General features: G+C 47.2%; 1 protein-coding gene across 1 annotated transcript; it reads left to right on the top strand.

The window, feature by feature from the left end:
* Positions 1-452: 452 nt before the first annotated feature.
* On the top strand, positions 453-16286 carry LOC119159600 (solute carrier family 2, facilitated glucose transporter member 8). Its single transcript, XM_075893224.1, has 6 exons — positions 453-679; positions 1641-1902; positions 4369-4608; positions 9408-9590; positions 14365-14547; positions 15249-16286. Exons 1-6 carry the CDS (start codon positions 453-455, stop codon positions 15933-15935), a joined length of 1782 nt encoding a protein of 593 aa, XP_075749339.1. The 3' UTR covers positions 15936-16286.
* Positions 16287-23413: the final 7127 nt, after the last annotated feature.

Here is a 23413-nt window from a genome sequence, read left to right as displayed (position 1 = left end):
TCTGTCTTCCACTGTAGTATTACCTCACCTTTTCTCTTCTTGATTCAATCTTCAATTATTTGTTTAGTTTAATATTCCTTTTTAGTTAATTATTATTTTCTATTACATCATTAGTTTTTTCATTAAGGATAAACCTTTTAATATATCTCATATAGGATACTTCTAGATTTCATGGCCAATCCCCCATAGTGGGTATGTGCCAGTGCGAAGGGGCAACAACAACAACAACAACAACGCGGACGGCTCATTCGCCTCATCGAGCAGTGAGTGTGATTCCGTCGTCGATGCAAACCTCAAGGTCACAGGCTTCTCCGTCCACGAGCCTATGGGGCACAGTCGGAGTGACCGACACACGTGCCGCGACTGCGGTCTTCACCACCGATGCCCGCCCGCTGGCGGATACGGCGGGGCCAGCCCACGTGGCTTCACCCATTTTCAGCCCGGAGACGTCCATGCGCTGGTCCCCGTCACGCAGCCGAGCCGAACCGCACGTACCATCGGTGCAGGAGAGCAAGGTCACAGTGGACGCCAAACGGCTCGCCACCATCGCTGCCCCGTGGGCCGGTTCGCTGAGCGTGGGCGCCACCGTGGGCTACTCACTGCCCGCGGCCCGCAGCCTCATAAGCACTCGAGACAACGCGTCTGACGATTTCCGAATCAGTGACAAGGAAATATTTTGGTAACGCGCCTTTCATTCGTCACTCGTAACTCAGTAGGGAGAGGGATGGGATTACGGTAGAGGGAAGAGGCGTGCTAACAACGCCGACTAAATTTCAAGGCCGAAAGGCTGCCGCAGTGACGTCGGAGGTTGGGGACCCAGTTGCCCAACTGAGCATGCTCAGTAAGACTTTTTTTTTGCACATTTTTTATACGGCCCCATCAAGCCTCAGCAGCTGCGAGAGCGGGAGCGTTTGTTCTAAAACGTGAACGAAACACAGGCTTTCCGCCGCGTTCGCGGCGTAACTGGGCCCCCACCCTCTGACGTCACTGCGGCAGCCTTTCGGCCTGGAAATTTAGTCGGCGTTGGTGCTAGCCGTAGGACATTTCCGCGACACTGCTCTGTGTTTTGGCAGGAGAAACTGGCGTTTTTTCGAGATTATTGCATATTTAAAGACAGCAGGACAAGAACGAAAGGTGGAGACAGAACAGCAAGATGCAAGTCCTGTCCTGTAGTTTACTTTTTCTGTCAGTCGTCGTTAAGAAGTTGTCCTTTAAATGCCTAAGAATGCGCATGTCAGTATCCAGTGTTTCGTATACCGATCAAATAACTCACACAATGTTCCTTCAATTTGTGTTTGCTTAAGTCACAATTGTTAGTTATCAGTTCTCAAGATACTAGTAAAGTGTAAGGCTGGGAAAGAACAACGAGATTAAGTCATTTCGAATAACTGTGTGATGAGCCAGCTGAAAATGCTGTATATATCGTTCGCACCTTGCCTCAATGATCTTAATCGTCAACTATTAGCTGATCGGGTGTATTGCTGCAAAGACCGCTGTTTAGACTGTAGTTGTCTTCCTCATTTTGAATACTATTTCCACAGAAGAGTATACAGGCACAAATGGAAAAAAATAGTTACCAGCTAACCATAGGCTACCACGTGGCCGATCTTCTCCTGTTAAATGCTTTTGCTTCATTTCAGGTTTGACTCGATTCTCTTGCTGGGCGCGGTGTTCGGATCGCTGTGCGGCTGTTTTGCGGTGCAGTGGCTAGGCCGGCGCAGGATGATGGCTCTGGGTTGCCTCGGTTCGTTGGCCTCTTGGCTAGCCGTGGCCGCCGCCTCTGCAGACTCCTTCCATCTACTCACGGCTAGGGTGCTCGGAGGGCTGTGCATGGGCATCGTGTCACTCGTGGTGCCCGCCTACATCGCCGAGGTGTCCCCCGCCAGCGACCGTGGTAAAACGGTGTGTAGGAACAGCGCTTCACACTGATCTTGTTGATTCTATGAGGCCCAAGAAGCCACAGAAGCAATCAAACCCTGAACAACGGGACCCAGCAAAGCTTGCCCTGAATGCCCTTACGAAAAATTCTTTCTACCACAACTTCTTGGTTGCGCGCTCAGCTTCGATAACTATTTGTTTCGTCAATCTATATTAACTTATTTGTGGACTACTATCGGCATGTATACATACGCTCCGCGCTGAGAAACTTATGAGATGAAACGGTGGCAGTTGCCAGTTACAGACATACAATGCACTAAACCAATAAACTTTTAATACACGGTGGCTGCATTTCCGATGGAGGCGGAAACGTTGTAGGCCCGTGTGCTCAGATTTGGGTGCACGTTAAAGAACCCCAGGTGGTTTAAATTTCCGGAGCCCTCCACTACGGCATCTCTCATAATCATATAGTGGTTTTGGGACGTTGAACCGCACATATCAATGAATCAATCAAACTTTTAATACATTAAATTTGGGGGGGGGGGGGGGGGTCTTGTTACTGTATGACTGATAACAGTTTTGAAGAGCTAAAGAAACAAGGCATGCAAAAAAGTTACCTACAGTGCCGTGCCTCACCTTGGTTTGTTATGTGTTTATTTCAGGTTTCCACAGAAGATTGTCAAATTCGCGAAAAGCAATATGTCTTCACGTCCTTCAAATGTATTCAGCCACATTCATGTGCACTGCTGAAAAGCATTATTTTAAGCCGTACATCAATGACACGTATTTCAGAGTATTATAACTCATCTTGCAACTTTTTAACTAAAACTTTTTCTAGTTTGCAATGACGCGCTTGTAAAAAAACGGTGGGGCTATGAACGATGTCGGACTTATGTTTCTGGCAGGAGTATACCTACGCCTTGCAATGGTTTTTCAAAAGATAACTCCCCAGGGCGCTTTCGCATAATTCAGAGCCTCCTTGTGTTTTATATATTCAGGAGCATGTTTTTGTATTTACGCAGTAATGGCGCCAAAAAGTGTCTCATCAACTTTCTACACTTAGCATTACATGTTATGGGCAAAAGCTGCGCTGTCTCCCAGAATCATTCGTAAAAGTTACAGAATCAATCTCTAGCTACTTCACCTACGACAGTGTTTGAAACGAGGCTATAGTCGCTCATCACATGCTTAGAAAACAGTGGTACAGCGAATGACGAAGGAGAGAAAAACTAATGCTGACATTTCCACTCTCATTGCCCCCCTCTTCAGCATCTTCACCCCGTCACCAACAGTACCACTGCTTTATATTTATAGGTTAATATGCATTCATGCGGCATCAACTTTAAGCATTAGTTTTATTCGCTGTTGGTGTTTACTTAAATACACAAAATAGCAACTAAATCGATACGTAATCCGCCTATTTCTACATATTTTTTGTTCGTCTCTGGCACTGTTTGTTGCAACGATGAGCATTCATTGTATGAGTTAGATTTCTTGTTCCGTAGTAGGCAGGCTCCTTTTCAGGTTTTTTTTTATTTTTTGCTTGTTTTGTTTTTTGCATCTTTTCCGGTGCCCTAATCAACTCTACTTTGCATGCCTGAAATGAACTAGCACTTGAAATTGAGATTGTCTCAGAAGTTGCACTCAAAAAAGGGCGCGGACAACACAGAAAGAATTTTGGGTATAACCGAAGATAAATCGTAAACATCTGAATCACGAGTTGTTGAAGGCGATGGTTCAGCGATTTCCGTAGTTCCGGATGAATGGTACTTTTTACGGTTGAGCCGACGTGTGGTACGCCGTGTGGACTGTGTTGATTTTGACCTTAGTGCAAATAATTCTTCTTTATGCTGACCCTTTTACACTCAACAACCCCACAGCTGACAGCATGCGTGGTTGTCTAAGCGGATCAACAAACCACAAAAGCGATTTATACCAATTAGGGCAGTGTCTTTCAAATGCATCTATATCGAGCGACTGCGCAGTATTTAAAAAAATGCCCCCCCCCCTCCCTCAAGGGGGTCGTGAGGAAATGCATTTTTTGCGCCGAGAAAGGGTACCGTTGCCGTCAGACATTCGCTTTCACTGACTTCTGTCATTGCCTTGAGAGGCACGCAGCCAGCAAACGGTTGAGAGTGAGGCGCGAGTGGTCGGGAGAGTGGGGCGCAGGGAGGAGTGAGAGCTAACGGCGAGAGGAGCGGCGAAGCACTGCCCCACTGTCTCGCACCACATACTCTGGTTGCTAGAGGCGAAGATAAGCGTGCGTTCCCGCAGCTGTTGCTATGGGAAAGGGAGGGAGAGCAAAGAGATAACACCTGCCAGTGCACGGACACTGGCGCGGACAACGCCGGATGCCTTACATAGTTTGACTAAGAAATGCATTTGCATTTAAACGTATTTGTTGCTTGAACGTGCGGCACTCACTTAAGTACGTAGCGAAAGCTGTACACAAGGTGGCCAGCCTCTCGTCTTTCTTTTTTTTCTTTGCAGTGCGGTGCCTATCAGCTGGGCGTGGCCGCTGGAGTGCTCCTCATGTACTGCCTTGGCAAGTTCGCAGACTGGACGCAACTGGCCCTGTGGTGTGCCATACCACCGGTGACGACGCTTCTGCTGCTTGGTATGGCAGTGGAGTCACCACGCTGGCTTTTAGAGACCGAGCAACACGAGGAAGCGCACAAGGCGCTCATAATACTTCGAGGCAAGGCACACGATGCGGACGCCGAGTATCAGGTGAGCACATGCATGAACGGCTTCCGTTTCCGCGCAACGATATGTAGATGTGACAAGGTTCCATCGTGACTCGTAGAAACAAAAACGCCACAGTGGGTTTGAAAAGAAATTTCATCTTATAAAGTAGCATTAAATGTGGAAAAAGTGCGGTATCAATTAAGTAACAGCTGTTCCTATAAGCCGCAACAACCATAAACGTGTGGTGAACCCCATTCTACAGGAGAAATAACGTTGAACTCCCTGGTTTTTTTTTTTTCGTTTTTGAGCATAACGTGTGGCCGAGTAAAGCACAAAGAAGCGTCTGCTGCACAGATTTTCCCTCAGAATGGTACCAATGCGTGCCACGCATATTCTCAGTAATGATCATAATATGTTGTACAGTTTTACTTACTGAAAATGTTCGTATGCTTTTAAATAAATCACAATCCAGAACATCAGATGAATGTTTGCCATTTGGTGTTCTTTAACACGCACGGTCTGGGTGATAGGTGTTCACCGGAGTGCAACGCGGGTGACAGCTCTTAACCCTTTATTGACGAGACAATAAAATACTTGCAGAAAATATTTATTTTCTACATATTTACAATCGTTGCAACAATACTAAGCATATTTCATAAAAAGAAAAAAAATTGCGTATAGGTTCTAAAATACAGCCTTGTTGCCTGTGGGCAACACTAGGCACGAGCCATAAGGTAGGCTTCACTGCGTGTTTCTTACGGGTTAGTGTAGAATTTGTGCATGCACTCGTTTCCTGGAGTAAAACAGGTGTACGTTGCACTTCCTGCACATGACTCGCGTTATTCCTGTGCAGTTTGGGTATTTACAACGGCCTTTCTTTGCAGAAAACATCGAGAGATGGTCAATAGTGTCGAGACTTATCTTCTTGCATGGAACAGGAGCAGATGGCCCGCGCCGCTTCTTCGCCTGCAATTCATTCTCGACTTTTAATGGGCTCAATGGTCGCTTCCTCGAAGGTGTTGATACCTTTCCCTGTTGCCTCAGCGTGCAGGCAATGTCTGCTTTGAATGTTAGCAGGGTCATTAGGTGCTTGCAAGGCACGTTAGCCGCGGTGGCATCTCGGCGGTAGAGGAGCCAGCAGTTGACAACCACTACATCTAATAAATGAAAAAAGAGCCTCATGTATCACTTTTTTGACCTTACGAGGATGCGGTAGAGTGCCACAAGCATGTCCATAAGATCAACACCTCCCATGCATTCATTGTAGATGCCGACAATAGCAGGGCGGGGTATGCTCACAGTCATTCGGGTCTTCTTGTCGAAGCGCTTCACGGCCTGCTCGGGTGAAGCTGAAGCAAACGTGGACAGTAAAGTCACGGGGTGGTTGTCGAACCACTTGACAATCCTCAGGCTCACCCCTTCAAATGTGGTCGCCATTTCCACGTAAGAGCCACGCCCTTTCTTCTTCAGATCTTTGTCGGATGGAAGTTTGCATCCTTTTAGGCGAGCCTCGCGTACTGTCTCTACGGAACTGATTCCAACCTTCTTGAGGACTACTTGTAAGTCCACGCCGCAAAACCAGTTGTCAAAATACAAGATGTAGTCTAGACCGCGGGACACGATTCTCGCCATTCGCAGGACGATGTTGCCACTTGCGCCGATGTCGGGGAAACCTTGCTGAGAAAGAATTTTGCCTGTGTAAACTTCAAAGTTGTACACTATTCCGCGTTCATCGCAGAGAAGGAAAACTTATAACCCCATTTTTTGGGCTTGTTGGGCAAATACTGCTTCAATGAGCTGCGGCCTTTGAACGGTACCAGCTGCTCATCAACGCATAGCTTTTGAGATTTTCGTATCTCGCGGCATTTGGCGACCAGGTGGTCCAACAGGGGCCGCACTTTGTAAAGCCTGTCACATTCGGGGTCATTCTGGTCTGGTGCTTCCTGGTTGTCACTAAAATGCAGCGATTGCTTGATTTCTTCCCACCTGTCTCTCGTCATGGTGTCGGCGACTTGACTGACTCGGAACCTCTGCGACTAGTACATGCGTGTTTGAGGCAGCTTCTTAAGCGACATAGTGAGCACTGTTCCGATGAACTGCTCTAAATCATTGACTGTCATTGAAGCCACTTTGTTCGGATCCCTCTGAGCGCTATACAGGGAGGACTGCTCACGGATGTGAGACAGGAATGTCACGTCAAAGAAGTTTCTGAAATAGGTGGTGGGAGACTCCACCGGGGATGGGTAGGGTGGTACGTCTTTCCACTCAGGCATGGCATTACTCGAGGAGCCTCGGACAGCCGTCCATGTGGTAGAATCCTTCGAAGGCTTGGGGATTTCTCCAAGCGCATTGTCGATACTGGCCGTGCTTGGAGCTCCTGATACCTCTTCATCCTCACTGTCAGCTGGCGGTGCTGTAAAAATTGCACAGAAAACGGTTGCGGTATCAACAAAGTGCAAGAAAAAGCCAACAAAATTAAAAATAGCAATTACTCTCGTAAATTTCATCAGTGCTCTCTGTGTTTAGTGAAATCTATTTTATGCTAAAGAAAAAAGTTACGGAAATACTGTTTCGCTAGCTGGCCTAAACAATGACACTGTTTGAAACACACAGAGCCAGCCTGCTGCGAAGCGTAAACGGAATGCCAGACTATCAGCGTCCCACGCAGAGCTGCCGAACTTGGGAACACCTTGAAGCGTCTGCCATGAGAGATGCCGACAGCCTTAAGTGGAAGCGCCGGGCCACACAGCCTTTTGTAATACAAGCAACCCCTTCCTTCACCTCCATCCCGCTGCGCTTTATTATGCAAGAGACCGTACTTTAATCGTCAATCGAATGATAGCGTAGTTCCGACTGACACAACAAAATAAATACTTACTTGTCCGGGCTAAAACAGCGTTTTCAGGCTCTTCGTCGCTCGATGAATTCAGGTCAGAGTCATCGCTCTAGTCAGGGGCACTTTCGCGGCAAATTTTCTATAAAATGCACCCGGGTCCATTCTTCGAAATTGTTGCTTTGTCTGCGTGTCCTGCGTGAGGTGGTGCAGCGATAATGGAAGCAGTGCAGGCAGAGGAGCGCGCTACTAGACAAAATTGCACAGCGCAACCTCAGCGGGATGAGAAACACAGCATAGTGCCTGGTGTTGCCTGTAGGCAACACCAGGCACTATGCTGTGTTTCACTGCACTATGCTGTACGGGCACCTCACGCGCCCGTACAGGCCCAAATAAGCAGCGCCGTTTATATAATTTGACAACGAGGAAAGTGAGGCATTTTTCCAAGCAATTGCAAAAAGCCAGAGAGAGAACAGCGAATGCTTACCCGGAAACAGATGTTCGAACGCTGAAGTCGCGTCGTAGAGCGCTCTGCAGAGATTTGCACGCCAAACTTCTTTCCTCTTTTCGTCGATTTCTTAGTTACAAATCAGAGGGTGCCTTACATCCATGTGGCAGTAACATGGGGAGACTTTGGAGGGAAAAAGAAGCTCGCGAAACCGAAAGTGAACAAAAAAAATATTTTCCGCTATGTTGTCTGTGAGCAACGTTCGTCAATAAAGGGTTAAGGCTCTCCTGTATTTTGACCCGATCAAAACATGACCGTGGTGACCGAGAGTTGAAGCCAGACCTTCGGTCAGCATTCTGTGCAAGAGAACATACGACAAGAATAAAATCTGTGCATGTCACACTGGCTTATGGTAATCTGTACCAGCATACGAATGGCACCGAAGAAGGTTGCATCCTTTATGATGGCTTTTTCAACTTTTTTGCTTACCATCTTTCTTTTCTCAATGATAGCCCATAAGCAAGTGTGACAGAAGTATTGCCTATTATTAGACAATATATTGGTAGACATCGGTACATGACTGGTACCTGAATCCACCGCTGTATTTACACATAAGCACGTTTCTTCATCCATCCACCAGTGACCACGGTTTAGTCCTCAACAAGCATGACTCATACATCGCCTTGGTCTTCGTGAAAATGCTGTCTCTATGTCACATAGCGTCTGTTCGCATACACTAGCAATCCAATGTTCTCAAAGCGTTTTAACCATGTAATGTAAGAACGCATAAGCCTCCAAATCAAGTTCAAACTTGTACGGAGCCCTATCGTGCACGCTGTGACACACTGCATATCATGAACAAGACCAGGGTTCAAGCATTGGGGGCTATTCGAGATTGTATAGGTATCCGGAAAAAAATGATTTCAAGTGATCAAGAAAGCTTTATGACAAGTCACAGAACAAGCATTACAGAGAGAGAAAGACAAAGAAAAAAGGAGGACAGAAAGAAAGAAAGAAAGAAAGAAAGAAGGAAAGGAAGAAAGAAAGAAGAAAGAAAGAAAAAGAAGAACCCTACAATAATTTTCGAAAAGGGCAGGTGAATTCTAAACGTTGACCTGAGGAACGCAAATCATCTAGTCAGAATTTAGGGTTCAGTGGCATTCCCTGTTAAAAATTTTTCATCACTATTGCTGTAGCTCTTGTTGCCTTGACGTACACGGCGACTTTGAAAATATAGTTTCGTTTTGGAAATAATAATACTAGCCGGGGTTGAGCGTCTCAAAACCAGCGCATATTCTTACGGAGGGCTCCACAAATTTTGCCGTCTGGGATCCCTTAATGTGCATTTATTACTAAATACACGTACATCAATCATTTTCGCCTCCGTTGGAAAGCGGCCGCCAAAGCCGAGATTTGATTGCGCGACCAGCGAGTCGGCAGTTGGTTTAGGAAACGATTAAGCATCATTTATCTTGTACTCGAAATGCATTGTTTGGTATTCCCTAATGTTTTCACTGTGCGCACTGCATGAGTTTTAACATGGCGCACCACGTTTTGTAGGAAATCGAGGCCATCTACACGAAGACACCAACGCCCCTGATTCACTACATGCTGGCCGTGCTAGTGATTGTGGTGCAGCAGTTCTCCGGCGTCAACACCGTCCTCCTTTATGCGAGCAGTCCACTTCACGCAGGCTTCGGGTACGACTCGGACGACACACTTCTTTTATTGGCCTCCCTACAGGTGGGCAGATTATGTACGAATAACGGTGTCCAACTATTCACTGACACGCACGCCAGTTGTCCATTTGTTCACGAAGCTCGATCGCGTTTACGAAAAAGTCAGTTTCACCCCAAAGTCGAAGCAACGAGTGCAAAAGTGAAAAAAAATGGAATCTCACATGATGAACGACAAGCAACTCGATACTTGTAGCAAGCGCTGAAGCACAAATGCGGGCGCATCTTTGAGTTTGAGAAACGTGCATCCGCCAAAGTGGCTTCCTGCGAAGCAGTCTAGAACATGCCTTCTGGCATCTCGTGGCACTCAGTGTCCTAGGTATCAATGGCAGTTGCTCAGGTTTGGTTGTAACCATTATTAGCTTGCATATAACGAGCATTGTTTCTCCATTAGGCTTACGAGAAATCAACACATTCTTGACCGATCGTTCGTATTAAATAATAATGAAAAAGTCTGCTTAAGTTGTCCACAATCAAACACAGGAAATGTCTAACTCACGTATTCCAGTGTATACACGAGAGCACGCCTATCTCGCACGCAGGTGCCTTCGGCGGTATTCTCTCGCTCTTAGAGACACCATAATTTGTTTTGAACTGCGCAAGCAGTGACTTTAGGGCTTTAAATAAAATGCGAAAAAGAAGTGCCTGTTCACGCTGCGCCCGCTTATAAGAAGTCATCTGGGTACCACTGCGCCGCCTTCGGATGCAACAACAACCAGCGCAAAAAGAGCAGATTACTGAGCAGCGCTTGGGAAGTTCACAGCGCATCGCGGGAATCATGCCGGTGCTATGTTTTCCCTTTTGACCGATTTACATCCGCAAAAGAAGCGCCGAGCTTCGTCGCCAATGGATAAATGCCGTCAATAAAAAAGACAACGAGCCTAGTAAATATACACGATTAAGTACACTTACTGCGTGTATTCAAGCACGATGCCAACTGTACCTCGCTTACGTGAAGTCGCTTGGGCCCTACTGCGCCCTTCGCGGATGCGAAAATAACCAGCGCAAGAGTAAGATATTACATAGCACTGTCTGTCAAGATCCCAACACGATGCGGCAATTGTGCCGATGTGGTGTTTTCCGATTGCACAGATTACCAACCGCCACGAAAAACGCTGAGCTCTATTGTCAGTGGATATATTTGCAATCGGCATGAAAAACTATGAGCCCAGTGAAAGTGTACGAGTAAGTATAATTATTGCATTCATTCAAGCGCGACGCCAGCTGTTCCGCTATACAGCGGCGATTCGCGTTCAGTATGCCTCTAGTATGCGGCACCAAATCATTGCCGTACTCTTTCTGGGGCCACGTGTCAATAGTAGGATATATTACGACTCTCGCGTGGATGCACACATCGCGCACTTTTAGTACAACGGCGTACAATCGCGATTCAAAGAGACGTGAACGGTGCGGAAAGCATGGCTTTAAAGCTCTGTCGAACTGCGACATGCCTTGGCAGCAACTAGGCGAATATGTGCTTTAGGCCGGCGTCAACATAGCATTTTAAAATCCTGTTCTGGCTAGAATTTTCGCACTGCGTGGGTGTTCCGAGTGCCCGGCATAACAAGCGATCGATAAACACGTTCGGTGCATGAGCACAAGTTGGAGCGAGATAGCGCTACGTTGACGCTGGCTTAGGGCCGGTTCGTTCTAACGGCTAGCATGCCATAACGACGCAGTGCCGTAGACCGGCGCCGTCCGCAAGAGAGCTCTTTGAATTGCATGGCAAGCTCCACCGAAAAACATGGCTGCCCATTCAAATGCAGTTTTCAACCGCCTCGAATCTATCAAGCGGCCGACGTGCGCTTTTGTAGCTCGTAAGCTTCGAAATGATGGTTCTATTTGCTTAAAGCTCAAGTCCTTTAGCTTCGACAACACGGTATTCGAATAGATTCGGCACCGTTTTTGGGAACCATCCTCAAATAATTCATTTCCTAGGCCTAAACAAGCCGTCCAAAATCTCGGATGGCATACATATTACATTTGTTTGTTGTTGCTAACGCTGCTACCGCCATTTGTCCAAGCACCTGCTTTATGGACGTCATTTTCTATTGCTGTGAGCTTTTTTTTAATACCTGATAGGCGGAAATGTTCTATTCGCTTTTGGAACATAGTCCGGAAACAACACGCACGACATACCATGAAAACCGCTGAACAATAAGCAAGCAGCTCGAAGAGTCCCGCGGCAGACGCAGACAATGCGGAGAGGCGAAAGACGACGACGCGGCTCAGCCATGTCGCTCCTACGTCGCTTATAGGTTAAACTACTCTCCGGCAAGCGGTAAACGGCACGAAAATGGCTCTTGGACCCATTTTTTGAACGGCGAAGAACGGGAGACGTGCGTAACGCAAATAACCACGCACGGCTGCCTGAGAACGTCAAACGTCAAACGGCGAGGCATGCTTGCCGTTAGCGTGAACCGGCCCATACAGCACAAATTCTGCTTTGCCACAGCCAAGGCACGCCGCTGTTTGACTGAGTCGCAAGCAACGCTCCCCACTGTTCGCGTTTTTTTTTTCTTCAATTGCGATGGTACGTACCCAATGAAGTTGCTTCCGCAGTCTGCAATGCACGTGCTGTAGACATTTCGGACTTCCTAGGAAGGTGTCCTTAACGTTTCACAGGAAATAAGCACAAAATTCCAGTAGAGGTAGAGCCCAAACATGCTTACAGCTAGATTCGGTTTGTAAAGTTTCGGATTTGATTTGCGGAGCATCTTCTCGCGTGGCAGTGCAGTGTTGCTTCTCCGCGCTTGCAGCAGATGGTGCGACGCGCTTTTTAATATGGCAGCACGCACTGAGCTGTGTTCTGGTGTATAACAATATTTTGCGTAAGGGCCTTCCTAAATAGTCGCGTGATTGTGGTGGTGCCACTCAAAACACATGACTGTTTTAGACAGTTTGAGTCTGTCGTGTTCACATTGCGTTATTACAATAATATTTAAGGCATTAAAATTTAAATCGGGGTAACCATAACCGAATAAATGCGAACAGGACAACGCTTTTCCCCTATAGTAAGTTTTAAAGAAAACGGAATGTATCACGTTTTGTCTGCGCACTCACGCCAGAGTGTAGATAGTGAAAAACCTAAAAGAAATATGTCACAGAAGGTGCCTAACGATACAACTTTCAAGAATAACGTCGCTACATATACGCGGAGTGACTGATGATGAGTGGGGCGAAGGACTGGAGGGTTTCATCGCTAAACCATGAACCATCCGCGAAGATCGCCCTCTAAAACATCAAAGACGTGACAAACAGTGCATTTACAAGAAATTTCATTATTAGTAAGAGGTAGCTACACGCCGTTCACTCTTCATTAAAACGGCTTTATGGTCGGTTTAGTGGTGAATTGGTGATGGACGTAGTGGGATGTTCGCTAGGACGAAGTAGTAGGCAGTTTGCAAAGGTGGAAACATATATAGGCGTTCACGTACAAACAAGAGATGGACAGAGTGTGACACTCTGTGGTTCTTTGACGTGCATGTAGATACAAGTGCACGAACATCTTCCATTTCATATTGGTTACTTCTAAAAAGCATTCGCTTTATGGACGGTGAAGTGGCTGATCGGTGATGGCGCGTAGTGGGACGTTTGCATGAACGAAGTAGCGGGCAGTTGGCAAAGGTGGAACTACAGGCGGTCATGTGCGTACATACCAAGGACGATTAAACTTGATACATACAAGAGATGGACAGACCCACGCCTTTAAGAGTTTCGCCCCTAAAAACTGAAGCAGAGCACCGCTGCAGGTACGCTTCTTTAAATAATTATTGCACCTATTTGGGATCCCAAAGAACGCTTATCATCAAAAACAAATTCTGGTGCGTTTTCTGTCCGAAAGCCACGTTACGGTTATTAGGCACGCCGCATCGGAGACACAAGCTTAACTTTTACAGCCGAGCTTGCTTTATACGCGTAGTAAACGTACGTGGGTGTATGTGTGTGTTTCCTATCCCCTTCCGCTAAATGCGGTCGCGTGTCCAGGAATCGTACAGGCGTTTCTGAACTGATCAGTAAACACATCAGTAAAGTATCATGACAGGTGTTGCCTCATTTACCTTTCACATCCCTTCATGTGCATCAATATAAATTACGTCACACGAACGTTATCTTCTCATTCTTCTGAGTCATTGTGGCATGCACAACGCACGTGAAGTGGCTCAATTTATTAGATGTGAAGCAGCTTATGATCGAGCTCAGTCTGGTGTGCGGCGTGACACGCCCTTACCGCGCATGCGCAACCACTCCCCTTTTCTCTGCTCTCCTACGCTTCTCTCGCTCTCGCCTCGCAACGCTTACGCAGGAAGCGTCTGCTAGCCTACACTCACTCGCCCTCTTCCTCCTCTAGGCATTCTACATCTGCATTCCACATGTGCGTCCTCCCCACTTCTATCCCCTCTCCCTCACTCTTTCTCTCTTGCCTCGCAAAGCTGAAGCAGACCGCGTCGGTTTACGAGTTTCTTGCTGAAAAAAACCAACTGCTCGCGCCGCACAACCGTTTACTGGCCACCACGTAGATATGGGCATTGGATCGTGACTTCTAAGGTAGTGCCGATGAGGGATTTCTCTTGTGCGATGCTAAACAATGATAATTCGCGGCGTGTGTGTGAACTAACAGCATACTGAAACTTTTGCTGACAAAATGTTCTTGCAAACAGATATTCTGCTCAAAACGAATTGTCCTTAAGCTCTGCACGTTTTTTATATTCTCCTTCTCGAATCACTCTCGCTCTCTTTCTCTCTCTCTCTCTCTCTCTCTCTCTTGACTGTGATCGCAGTTCGCGATGACAGCCATAACTGCTCAGCTTCTGGACGCCGTGGGACGCGTGAAACCACTGGCCGTCTCCGTGGTCATTAGCACAAGCAGCATGGTGGCCCTGGGTGACGTTTACTTCAGCGTCTCGCACTACGAACAGGCCATGGACACGCACCTCGCCGCTCGTCTCACCGTAGTCTGCAAGGTGAGCTGCAGTCACTACCACTCTCCTCTTACCCCTCCCCTCCGCATCTTGTAGAAAAGTCTTCACTTGAGATTCTTTCTCCACTGCACAGAGATTACCATAGCGTCACCGCTTGAGTAGAAAATGACACCGTGCTACTAAAAAATTGGAGCCGATCATCACTCATACGCAGTGCATGCTTAACCAATAGCGCAGCACCAATAATGACTTTCTCGTGTCCACACAAAAAGTTGAGGTGAGGGACGTTCTCGATACAGGGTCGAGACAAAGGGAACAGTGCTGATATTAGATATTTTTAAACAAATGCCATCGTTCAGGCATGCGAAAATTGACTATAGAATGCACGTGCGCCCTCGAGCCATCGATAAAACTCACAGCTGCTTCATGCTGCCTCTGCTTGTTATTAGTGAAAATTTTGTTTGCATATGATCAGGTACCGCTGTAGCATACAATAGCATCGCGACTATCAAGTACGTAAGTTGAAGGCTTACTGGGAGAAATTTCGATCATGGAGTGAACTTTAAAGCTGCAAACACTTTTGTGTCCCTCAAGGTAATCGAATATGCAAGCATATTCGCGTAACCCTGGCATTTCTTACTGTCGATAACTGCAGCCAGAGGCCTGATAATTTAGATAAAGACAAAGAACTCAACGTTACTTATCCCATGAATTGAGGCATACGTGCGTGCGGACGATCGCAGGTGATCTTCAGCATCGGTTTCCCTCTCGGCCTCGGTCCGGCGTCATGGACTCTCGCCGTCGAGCTGGCTCCGCTACGGAAGAACGGCTTTGAGTTCGGAAGCGTCTGCACTTTCCATTGGGCCTCTGCGCTCGGCATCATCAGCCTGTTCACCATCCTGGGCACCAATACCGGATCGCTGGCGCTGCTGGTGGTACTGTCGGGCCTCGTCACGTTCACGGGTGGCATGACCGCCTTTAAGCTGCTGCCCGACACACGAGGCATAAGTCTCGAGGGCATTCTATTGCAGGGCCAGGGCGACGTGCGCAGTCGTGGACCGTCAAACGTTCTTTACACGCTCAAGCCTGCTGACGCGATGCTGCAGTCGCCGAAGAAGCACCACGAAGATCCAACAACAACGCGAGGCGAACAAAAGAAGCGGCCGAAGCGCAAAGACTCTGCGCCCCTGTCGCCAAGCGGAGTGGCCGCTAATGGGTCACCCAAGCCTAAAGTCAAAGCTCAGGCTAAACACCAGGCCAAGCATCAAGCGAAGGCCGAGTTTAACGACGAAGCCAAGGCTGGACCACACGCGCAGGCTTCGGTTGAATCTGGGGCTACGGAAGTGGTTGCGTCGGGTGAAGACGTTCTCAGCGGAGCAACGTCGTCCATAGCTTCGCCCACTGAAGGAGCTCCAGAAAGCAGGAGTTAATGGACGCCACCGAGAAGGGCTAGACGTGGCGTCTTTCTCACGCAGACGTGCGTCTCTTTCCTGCAGACGGGCATCCCTCTCCACCAGAAAGGCGTCTCTCCTGCAGAATGACGTATCTCCCGCAAAACGTCACTGGACAATAGATGATGTCGGCTTAGTTTGATTCTGCCAGGAGGAGTCTGTTTCAAGTCGATGGGGGTGCTGGTGCCACTCGAGTAGAGGCGCGTTACCTCATAACATTACGCCGTCTACACGTGTGCAGTATTTTAAAGTATCAATGGATGCTTTTTCTCATTTCTGTTTTGAAAGTATTTCCATGTTCATGTGAAGTACAAAATGTTGCGATGGCAATGAGTGTTCGTCTTTCTTTAGCATGTATTAGTAAAATTTTGGACGAAGTTATCGTACTTGTAGACATGCTTAAGGGGACAAGGTAAGCAAACATTATGGAAAAAAACTTTCTTTTCTTTTTGCATTATTTGAAATCTGCGGCCTTTTCTAAGCCAGACTCACTCATTTGTTCGTCTCAGAAAAAAGTTCTCTCTAAAAACAAACTTATGCAGCGGCCTGCGATGCCCCCATGCTTACGTAGCAAGGAATTCCTTGCAGTTCAAGCATCATAGCCAAATGATGAGATTACACTTTGCGAGCTGGAGTGCATCTGCACATTTAGAAAGCAAAGGGTCTAGAACTACTGAAACGAAACAAAATTGCCACCACCTCCCCAAAGGCAATCGTGAAGAAACGCAAATGCATTTTTGCACCACGAGTATGTGACGTAGTAATTTTAATGGCATGAATTAATGACGAGAAAGGATTTGTACCGAAACTATTTGTTTACACATTCATCAGATAGGGAATGGTCGACAGTGAGGCTCAGGCTTCACTCCATTTTTTATACGTACGAGCGAGTGGACGGCAGAGTGGGGCGCAGGGAGGAGAGAGAGTGAACGGCGAGATGAATGGCGAAGCACTTCACCTACCCTCTCTTACACTCACTCTGCACACGCGCGAACTCCGACGAGCTCTAATACACCAGCTACTTCACCCGCACCACCAGCTCCTGTTTCTAGGGACGATGATAAGCGTGCGTACCCGCAGCTGTTGCTATGGGAGAGCAAGTAAGAGCGGAGAGACAATACTTGCCGGTGCGCGGAAACCAACAGACTCCTGACATGCCCCGACGAAGTTTATTCACATATAAAATCGGTGGCACCAAACTTTCTGCCGTAAAATCTGTATTGTTACGAAGGCGTGACGTCAACATGGTCCCGAAGGCGTCACTGCTCCGATATTCGGCGCTGCCAAAGTCACTGGCTGTTTGGTAAAGTGTGTTTCTCAGCTCACGACTGCTTCTGAGCAGAGCTGATAGACGAGCGGACCAGACGACGGTGAGTTAAGGCAAGGTTTATATACAGCATTGAAATAGTGGCGGTAAATATTCCGCACTGGAGCCGACAGCTTAAGAACTCGAAGCAACGAGATGTCTTTCTGACGCATACGTGGACTTCTCCATGACGCATAGGTCAGCTGATGCCAACGCGCAGCTTGCCTCTTTTATAGGCACCAGGTGGACCTTTACGTCACCGTCTAATAAGAAGCGCCCCTGGTCGTGATGTCACATTCCTCCAGTCAGGAACCGCCGCTGGGTTGCGTCATGATCCTCAAATCCGGAGCCGCTGCGCGGGGTTGCACCCGAGAATGAGCGATGTTGCCACGCATTGCGTAAGACTCGCCAGACTGGATCCCGCCGCTTGCATTACGTCGTTGAGATGATGACGTCAGGCGAGCTCGCTCGCTGGCCTTGACACAGATTGCCTTTGGAGAGGCAACGACGTTCAGTGTGGACTCCCAGGCGTACCAGCACCCCGCCGCCAGACAATGCGCCGGAACGATGAGCTGCTTCCATGTGGCTCGGATGTCGGGCACGCTCGTTCGCCAGGTACCTCCAGGTTTCCCTCCATGGCCAGGGGAGGATGTAGCTCCAGGCTAGTACCGTGAACACATCCCATTCTTGAGGACGGATCCAAGCTCCACTGGCTTGTCGCCACAACTTGTCGATTAGCCTCACTCGTCTCTTCTGACGATTATTGGTCTCACCACTTGTCGATGGTTCTGCAACTTGTCAAGAACGGTTCGACAACAGACAACACACGACACAAGCAAGTGCCCTCAGTTACCCAACAGAACACCAGACAAAGTATAGTACAACATGTGCTTAGCTACATGTCAATTGAAATTTCGTTCCCTCTAGATCAAGAGGCACATGTTGGACACAAGACTCTTAAATGGAGAACTCAATTTTTTACACGTACAACAACGTACCTAAACAGAATACGACATAAAGTTCTTCCCTTGAGATCACTCTGGACGAGAGCGCTTAGCTAGGGCCGTGATGAGGACAAACGTTTGCCCCGACTCGCCAGGGAAATACCGAAAGATGGAGAAGATACAAATTGAAATGCACGGCTCAATGTGTCTGCATTAGCGTTAAGCTTTCATTTCTTGTAGCGAACGTCTAAGCTGTGCCGTTAGAGTATCGTGCTCCACCTCATTAACCCGTCACTTTTAGGCGACATGTTTCAGGCGACATGTGGATGGTGCCGTTTGCATGACGTCGTTGAGATGATGACGTCAGGCGAGCTCGCTCGCTGGCCTTGACATAGATTGCCTTTGCAGAGGCAACGACGTTCGCAGTGGACTCCCAGGCGTAACAGTATGTGGCCGGGGACGTCTTAGTGGTGTGATCAGTGGCAGGCACCCAAAGTATTATTGTTTGACGATTAAAAGAATCACAGCCAGTTTGGTAGACATGACAAAAGCTGTCCAGGCCACATATCATATGGCATCAAAGGACATCCATCCATCCCACGGTCATTGCCCGAAGAATGCCGACACTTGGTGTAAATTCAACAAAGCGAATACCTGCGACGCTGTTCAAGTAAACGAACACCTTCTCGAAACGTGAGAGACTAAGCTCGTCTTGGAAGACCTGGACTAACAACGACGTCTCGTCACCAGGGCCAAGGAGGCAGCGAAGGCCAAAGGGTTCTTGGAGCGAGGAGACCTCCCCCCTAAGATGGACGTGGAACCTACACCGCTACACCGTTTCGAAAAATAAACAATTATTCCTGACCCCAATTCAATATCTCGTTAGTTCATAAAGCACACCTTTATGCATTTGTTATTGAGGCTGTTGAGCCAAAATATTCAAAACTAGCTCATCCAGAATTACCTGCGAAATACCTCCATGAGATACTCATAACCCCAATGAATCATTGAATCATCGTGTGCGACTGCGCTCCAGTAAACGTTATCCCGTGATACCGAACACTGAATATATTGTCGACGAGGGCGTTGACAGCATCATTGTCAACGAAGACGGCAATTTCGGCAGAAACGATCTTTCTGCTGTCGGAGAACACTGCAACAGCGGAATGGTCCTTATCTGGTCGTTGCGTCGAAGGAGGGTCTTTTACAGTTCGCCGGACCGCGACTTCACCTCCAGAAGTCGCCGTTCATAGTTCCCCTCTGGGGACTTGGTGTCCGGCTCCTGAAAGGAGCGGAAGACGATGAGGGCAAACTGGGTGACGTAGACCGGCGAGGCGACGGTGATCTCGACTGGTGGTGCTGATTAGTCGAAGGAGTTCGCTGGCCCATGAGATAAGCTTCGATTTCGCAGGGGCTCTCACCGTAGCGCGGGCATCGATCATCAGGATGGAAGCCGCGGAGACCTAGTGGCCGGTATTGACAGTTCCAGTATACGTGACGCGCTTCACCGCAGTGATAGCAGAGCGGACGGTTATCCGAGGTGCGCTACGTGCTTGCCTTGCTACTACTCTGTTTTGAGGTAGACGGCAGATAGATGGGTGTGCTCGGAAACCTTGAGCCGAGAGGTGGGCTTGGAGCAGTGTCGTGGAATGACTGCATAGCCTGGTACCTTGGCCGCATAGCAGGATCTGTAGCCGGTGGCGCAGGTGATCGCAATGCCGCTGCGTATGTCGGGACTGGGGCCCTCGAGAATCGGTGGTGCGATTGGGGCCAGGGATGTGACGGCCTGCCGGACTTCTTGTCTGATTACATCCGCGAGGGCTGACACAGGTGAATGGGATCCCATTGCCTGAAGCTGTCGCAATTCGTTCCGAACAATACTTCGAATGAAGTCTGCGAGGGCCTGTCTCTCGCTGTCAGAGCCGATAGAGCATGTGGTGGCCGGGATCTGGCGTTCGTATTGTGACGACCGCTGCTGCAGCGTACGTTCCATTGTGGTCGCCTCACTGATGAACTGCGTGACTGTCGTCGGTAGATTGCGCACGAGCCCAACGAAAAGCTATTCTTTTATTCCGTGCATCAAATGCCTCACCTTCTTTTCCTCGGACATGGCAGGGTCCGCGCGCTTGAAGAGCCGAAGCATGTCCTCGACAAACATGGATACTCGTTCGTTCGGCCATTGGTTTGGACCGCCTGGCTTGCATCGAGGTTGCCATCTTTCTGGGTGTCAATGCCAAGGGACCGAATTCAGGGGGTAACCCACGCAGGCGGCGGCTGCTTCTTGCTCTGAGAGATGTAGCTGTCTTCACGATGGCCGACACAGCCGAAGTACACGTACCCGGCACCTCCACCAGTAATTTCACGAGCAAAACAAGACCTGCAGCCAGGAGTTGTTGTTGTTGTTGTTGTTTTCCTTGTGCAAATGGCTCGTACCCAAAGAAGGGGATTGGCCGATTATAAGGTGAATTTGCCCTAAAGTTTCAGCATTGCGTCATTCCTACAATTTTTTTGTAACTTAATTTTGATTTGAAATACCGGTATCAAGCTTCCAGAAAAAAAAGGAAGAAAAATAGTGAGACAGCAATTTAGCAAGAAAATCGTTTAGTCGCAGTGATGTATTCTTGAACGGCGAATAAAACATCCCTGTGGCTGAAACCCAGTGTAGAGGCTCCAAATGAAAGAAGATCAGGTTGTGATAGTTGCAAGCCCAGTCTTTGAAGAGGTGGTGTTAGTATGCTTTGCCTGAATAAATCGAAACGGCGACAATGTAATAAAAAATGACTGATCGTTTCCTCTTGATTACAGTAAATGCACATAGGGGAATTCAATATGCCTGATCTATGCAAGTAAAAATTGAGGGAGGTAACGCGGCAACGAAATTTCGTGATGACAACTTCCATCATCCTTGAATTAGTCAGTTCACTGCGCCAGGGAAATAACAAGTGTTTGTACTCTGGAGAAGCCGTCAGTGCAGGGTCAGATAAATTTTGTCTGATTTTAAGTGTGCGAAATCGCGCCACCGTAATGTATACTGTATGAGGAAAATAGGAATAATTGGTGTCAAAAGGGATGCCTTCGCAAGAGAATCGGCTATTTCGTTTAACAACAAACCTTTGTGCCCTGGTGTCCAGATTAAATGAATACTTCGGAGATGACAGGGGATCAACGATTTAAAAAGTTTCACTATAGGTGAGTGACCAGATGCGGACAGAGAAGAGCACACTGATAATGAATCAGTTATGACTGCTACGACTGGAATCTAAATATTTACCTTTCGCAAAGCTAACATTATTGCCATGAATTCAGCCAGAAAGACAGGAAGAAAGTCCGGTAAGCGAAGTGAAAATGACCAATCAAGTACGGGGCAATATATTCCAACGCCTGATTTTTCATGTGATTGAGATGCGTCCGTTGCTATAATGACATTTGTTGGCAGAGTACTTAAATGGTCCTGCAATAAACCATTTAAAATGCCTGTAGGTAATAGCTTAGCGTGAGTTGGGAAGATATCATGGTAAACAATTTCTGGTGAATTTTGTTGCTCAGTTAAAGGAATCAGATCACGAAAGTGTACATTTAGGGGCTCAAGTAACGATTGAACAAAAATACTATTTGTGGTTTGGTAAATCTGGGCCAATGCACGGAGAAGAATAGGTCAGGATTGGAAATAAAAATAATTTGTTCAGGGTTAAACGGTGCTTCATATAGTCGTAAAAAGGTCTGCACAGTAAGAATATTAAAGCGACATAATAAGGTTGGTATTCGTGCTTCAAGGTATAACACTGCATTTGCAGTATACTTTGGAAGTCCTAAGCAGAGCCGTAAAGCCTCTCTTTCCAACAGAACGAGCGGCCGAAGTTTGTAGGCTGGCGCACCAGAAAAAAGAATGCAGCCAAACTCCAACACAGGTCGAACATACATTTTATATATAATCAAAAGTGTCTTTCTTCTCATACCTGATCTACAATTGCTCAACCTCCGCAATACGCCCATCGCGCGTACTGCTTTTGTCGCGATGTATTCAATGTGAGGGCGCCAATTTAGATGTTCATAATACATAACTCCAAGATATTTCAATTATTGTACTTGTGGGATATCTTGAAGCTTGTAATTAATAGATATGTGAACGGGATCTTTGATTGGAAAAACGAGAATAGCACATTTACCGGTATTCAGGTTCAACATCAATCCATCCAGCCAATGTTCTATTTTATTAAGATATGCTTGCAAGATAGTGTAGAGACAGTGGAAGTCATGTGCCATAGCAAAAAAAGCAATGTCATCGGCATAAACATAGGTTTTCACATCTGGATGAACGGGGATGGTACTAAGCAATATGTTGAATAAAACCGGGGAAAGTACTGACCCCTGAGGTACACCTCGGGTTTGCTTGTGCTTACAGGAAGAGAAACCGCCTTGATAACAATAGAATTCTCTTCTACTTAAAAATTCCGTCACCCATGCTACTATATAAGGTGGAAGTCCATGACTCCATAATTGATTAGTCAAGATAGAATACTCTACACTATCATATGCTTTACATATGTCTAACGTTACTAAAGCCGCAAAGTGCTTTTTGTGACGGGCAATATGAATACGACTTTCCAGATCTACATGTGCATGCCATATGGAATATCCAGATCTAAAGCCAATTTGGGAAGAACTCAACAGTTGTTTCTCGTTAATGAACCTAATTATACGACCATGAAGTACCCTTTCAATGAGCTTTACTACATTAGATGTTAAGGCTATCGGTCGTATGTTGTCTAAATTATAGCCTGCCCCCCCCCCCCCCTGTTTCTTAAGCAATGGTATAATTTTCGCAATCTTCCATTCAGAAGGGATCCATGCTCTTCTAAGGGAGTAATTGACGAGACTTAACAGATCATTCGGATATTCCCTGTGAAGTATTTTTAGCATTGTATTTGTTATTCCATCGGGGCCTGGTGCTGCATTTGGCAATCTTTCCATGGCCTGATTTAATTCGGAAGTCGATATTTTTGAGTAGTCATAGATGGTTGTTGTGTAAGCCGAATTAGGAAGATGCGTTGAGAACCTGTTTTCTAATTCTTTAGCCAACTGATTCAATGATTCCTGTAGTTCCTGTGAGGTGTAAACTACTGAGTCAACGTTTCCTGGTATAGGGATCTTCTTCCTACCACGAAGGAAGTTGAATAAAGCACGTTTGTTATTTGATTTAGACAGGT

The sequence above is a fragment of the Rhipicephalus microplus genome, chromosome 4 (genome assembly GCF_043290135.1).
Source record: "Rhipicephalus microplus isolate Deutch F79 chromosome 4, USDA_Rmic, whole genome shotgun sequence".
NCBI classification, from domain to species: domain Eukaryota; kingdom Metazoa; phylum Arthropoda; class Arachnida; order Ixodida; family Ixodidae; genus Rhipicephalus; species Rhipicephalus microplus.
Note: the sequence above shows the minus strand (reverse complement) of the source record. Positions and strands in the feature narration are given on the sequence as shown.

Excerpts from the sequence above, each read along its gene's own strand:
- LOC119159600 (XM_075893224.1), top strand. The coding sequence starts at position 453 with ATGCGCTGGTCCCCGTCACGCAGCCGAGCCGAACCGCACGTACCATCG. Across the intron at positions 1,903-4,368 it reads CCAGCGACCGTGGTAAAACG|TGCGGTGCCTATCAGCTGGG; the intron begins GTGTGTAGGAAC and ends TTTTCTTTGCAG. Across the intron at positions 4,609-9,407 it reads ATGCGGACGCCGAGTATCAG|GAAATCGAGGCCATCTACAC; the intron begins GTGAGCACATGC and ends CACGTTTTGTAG.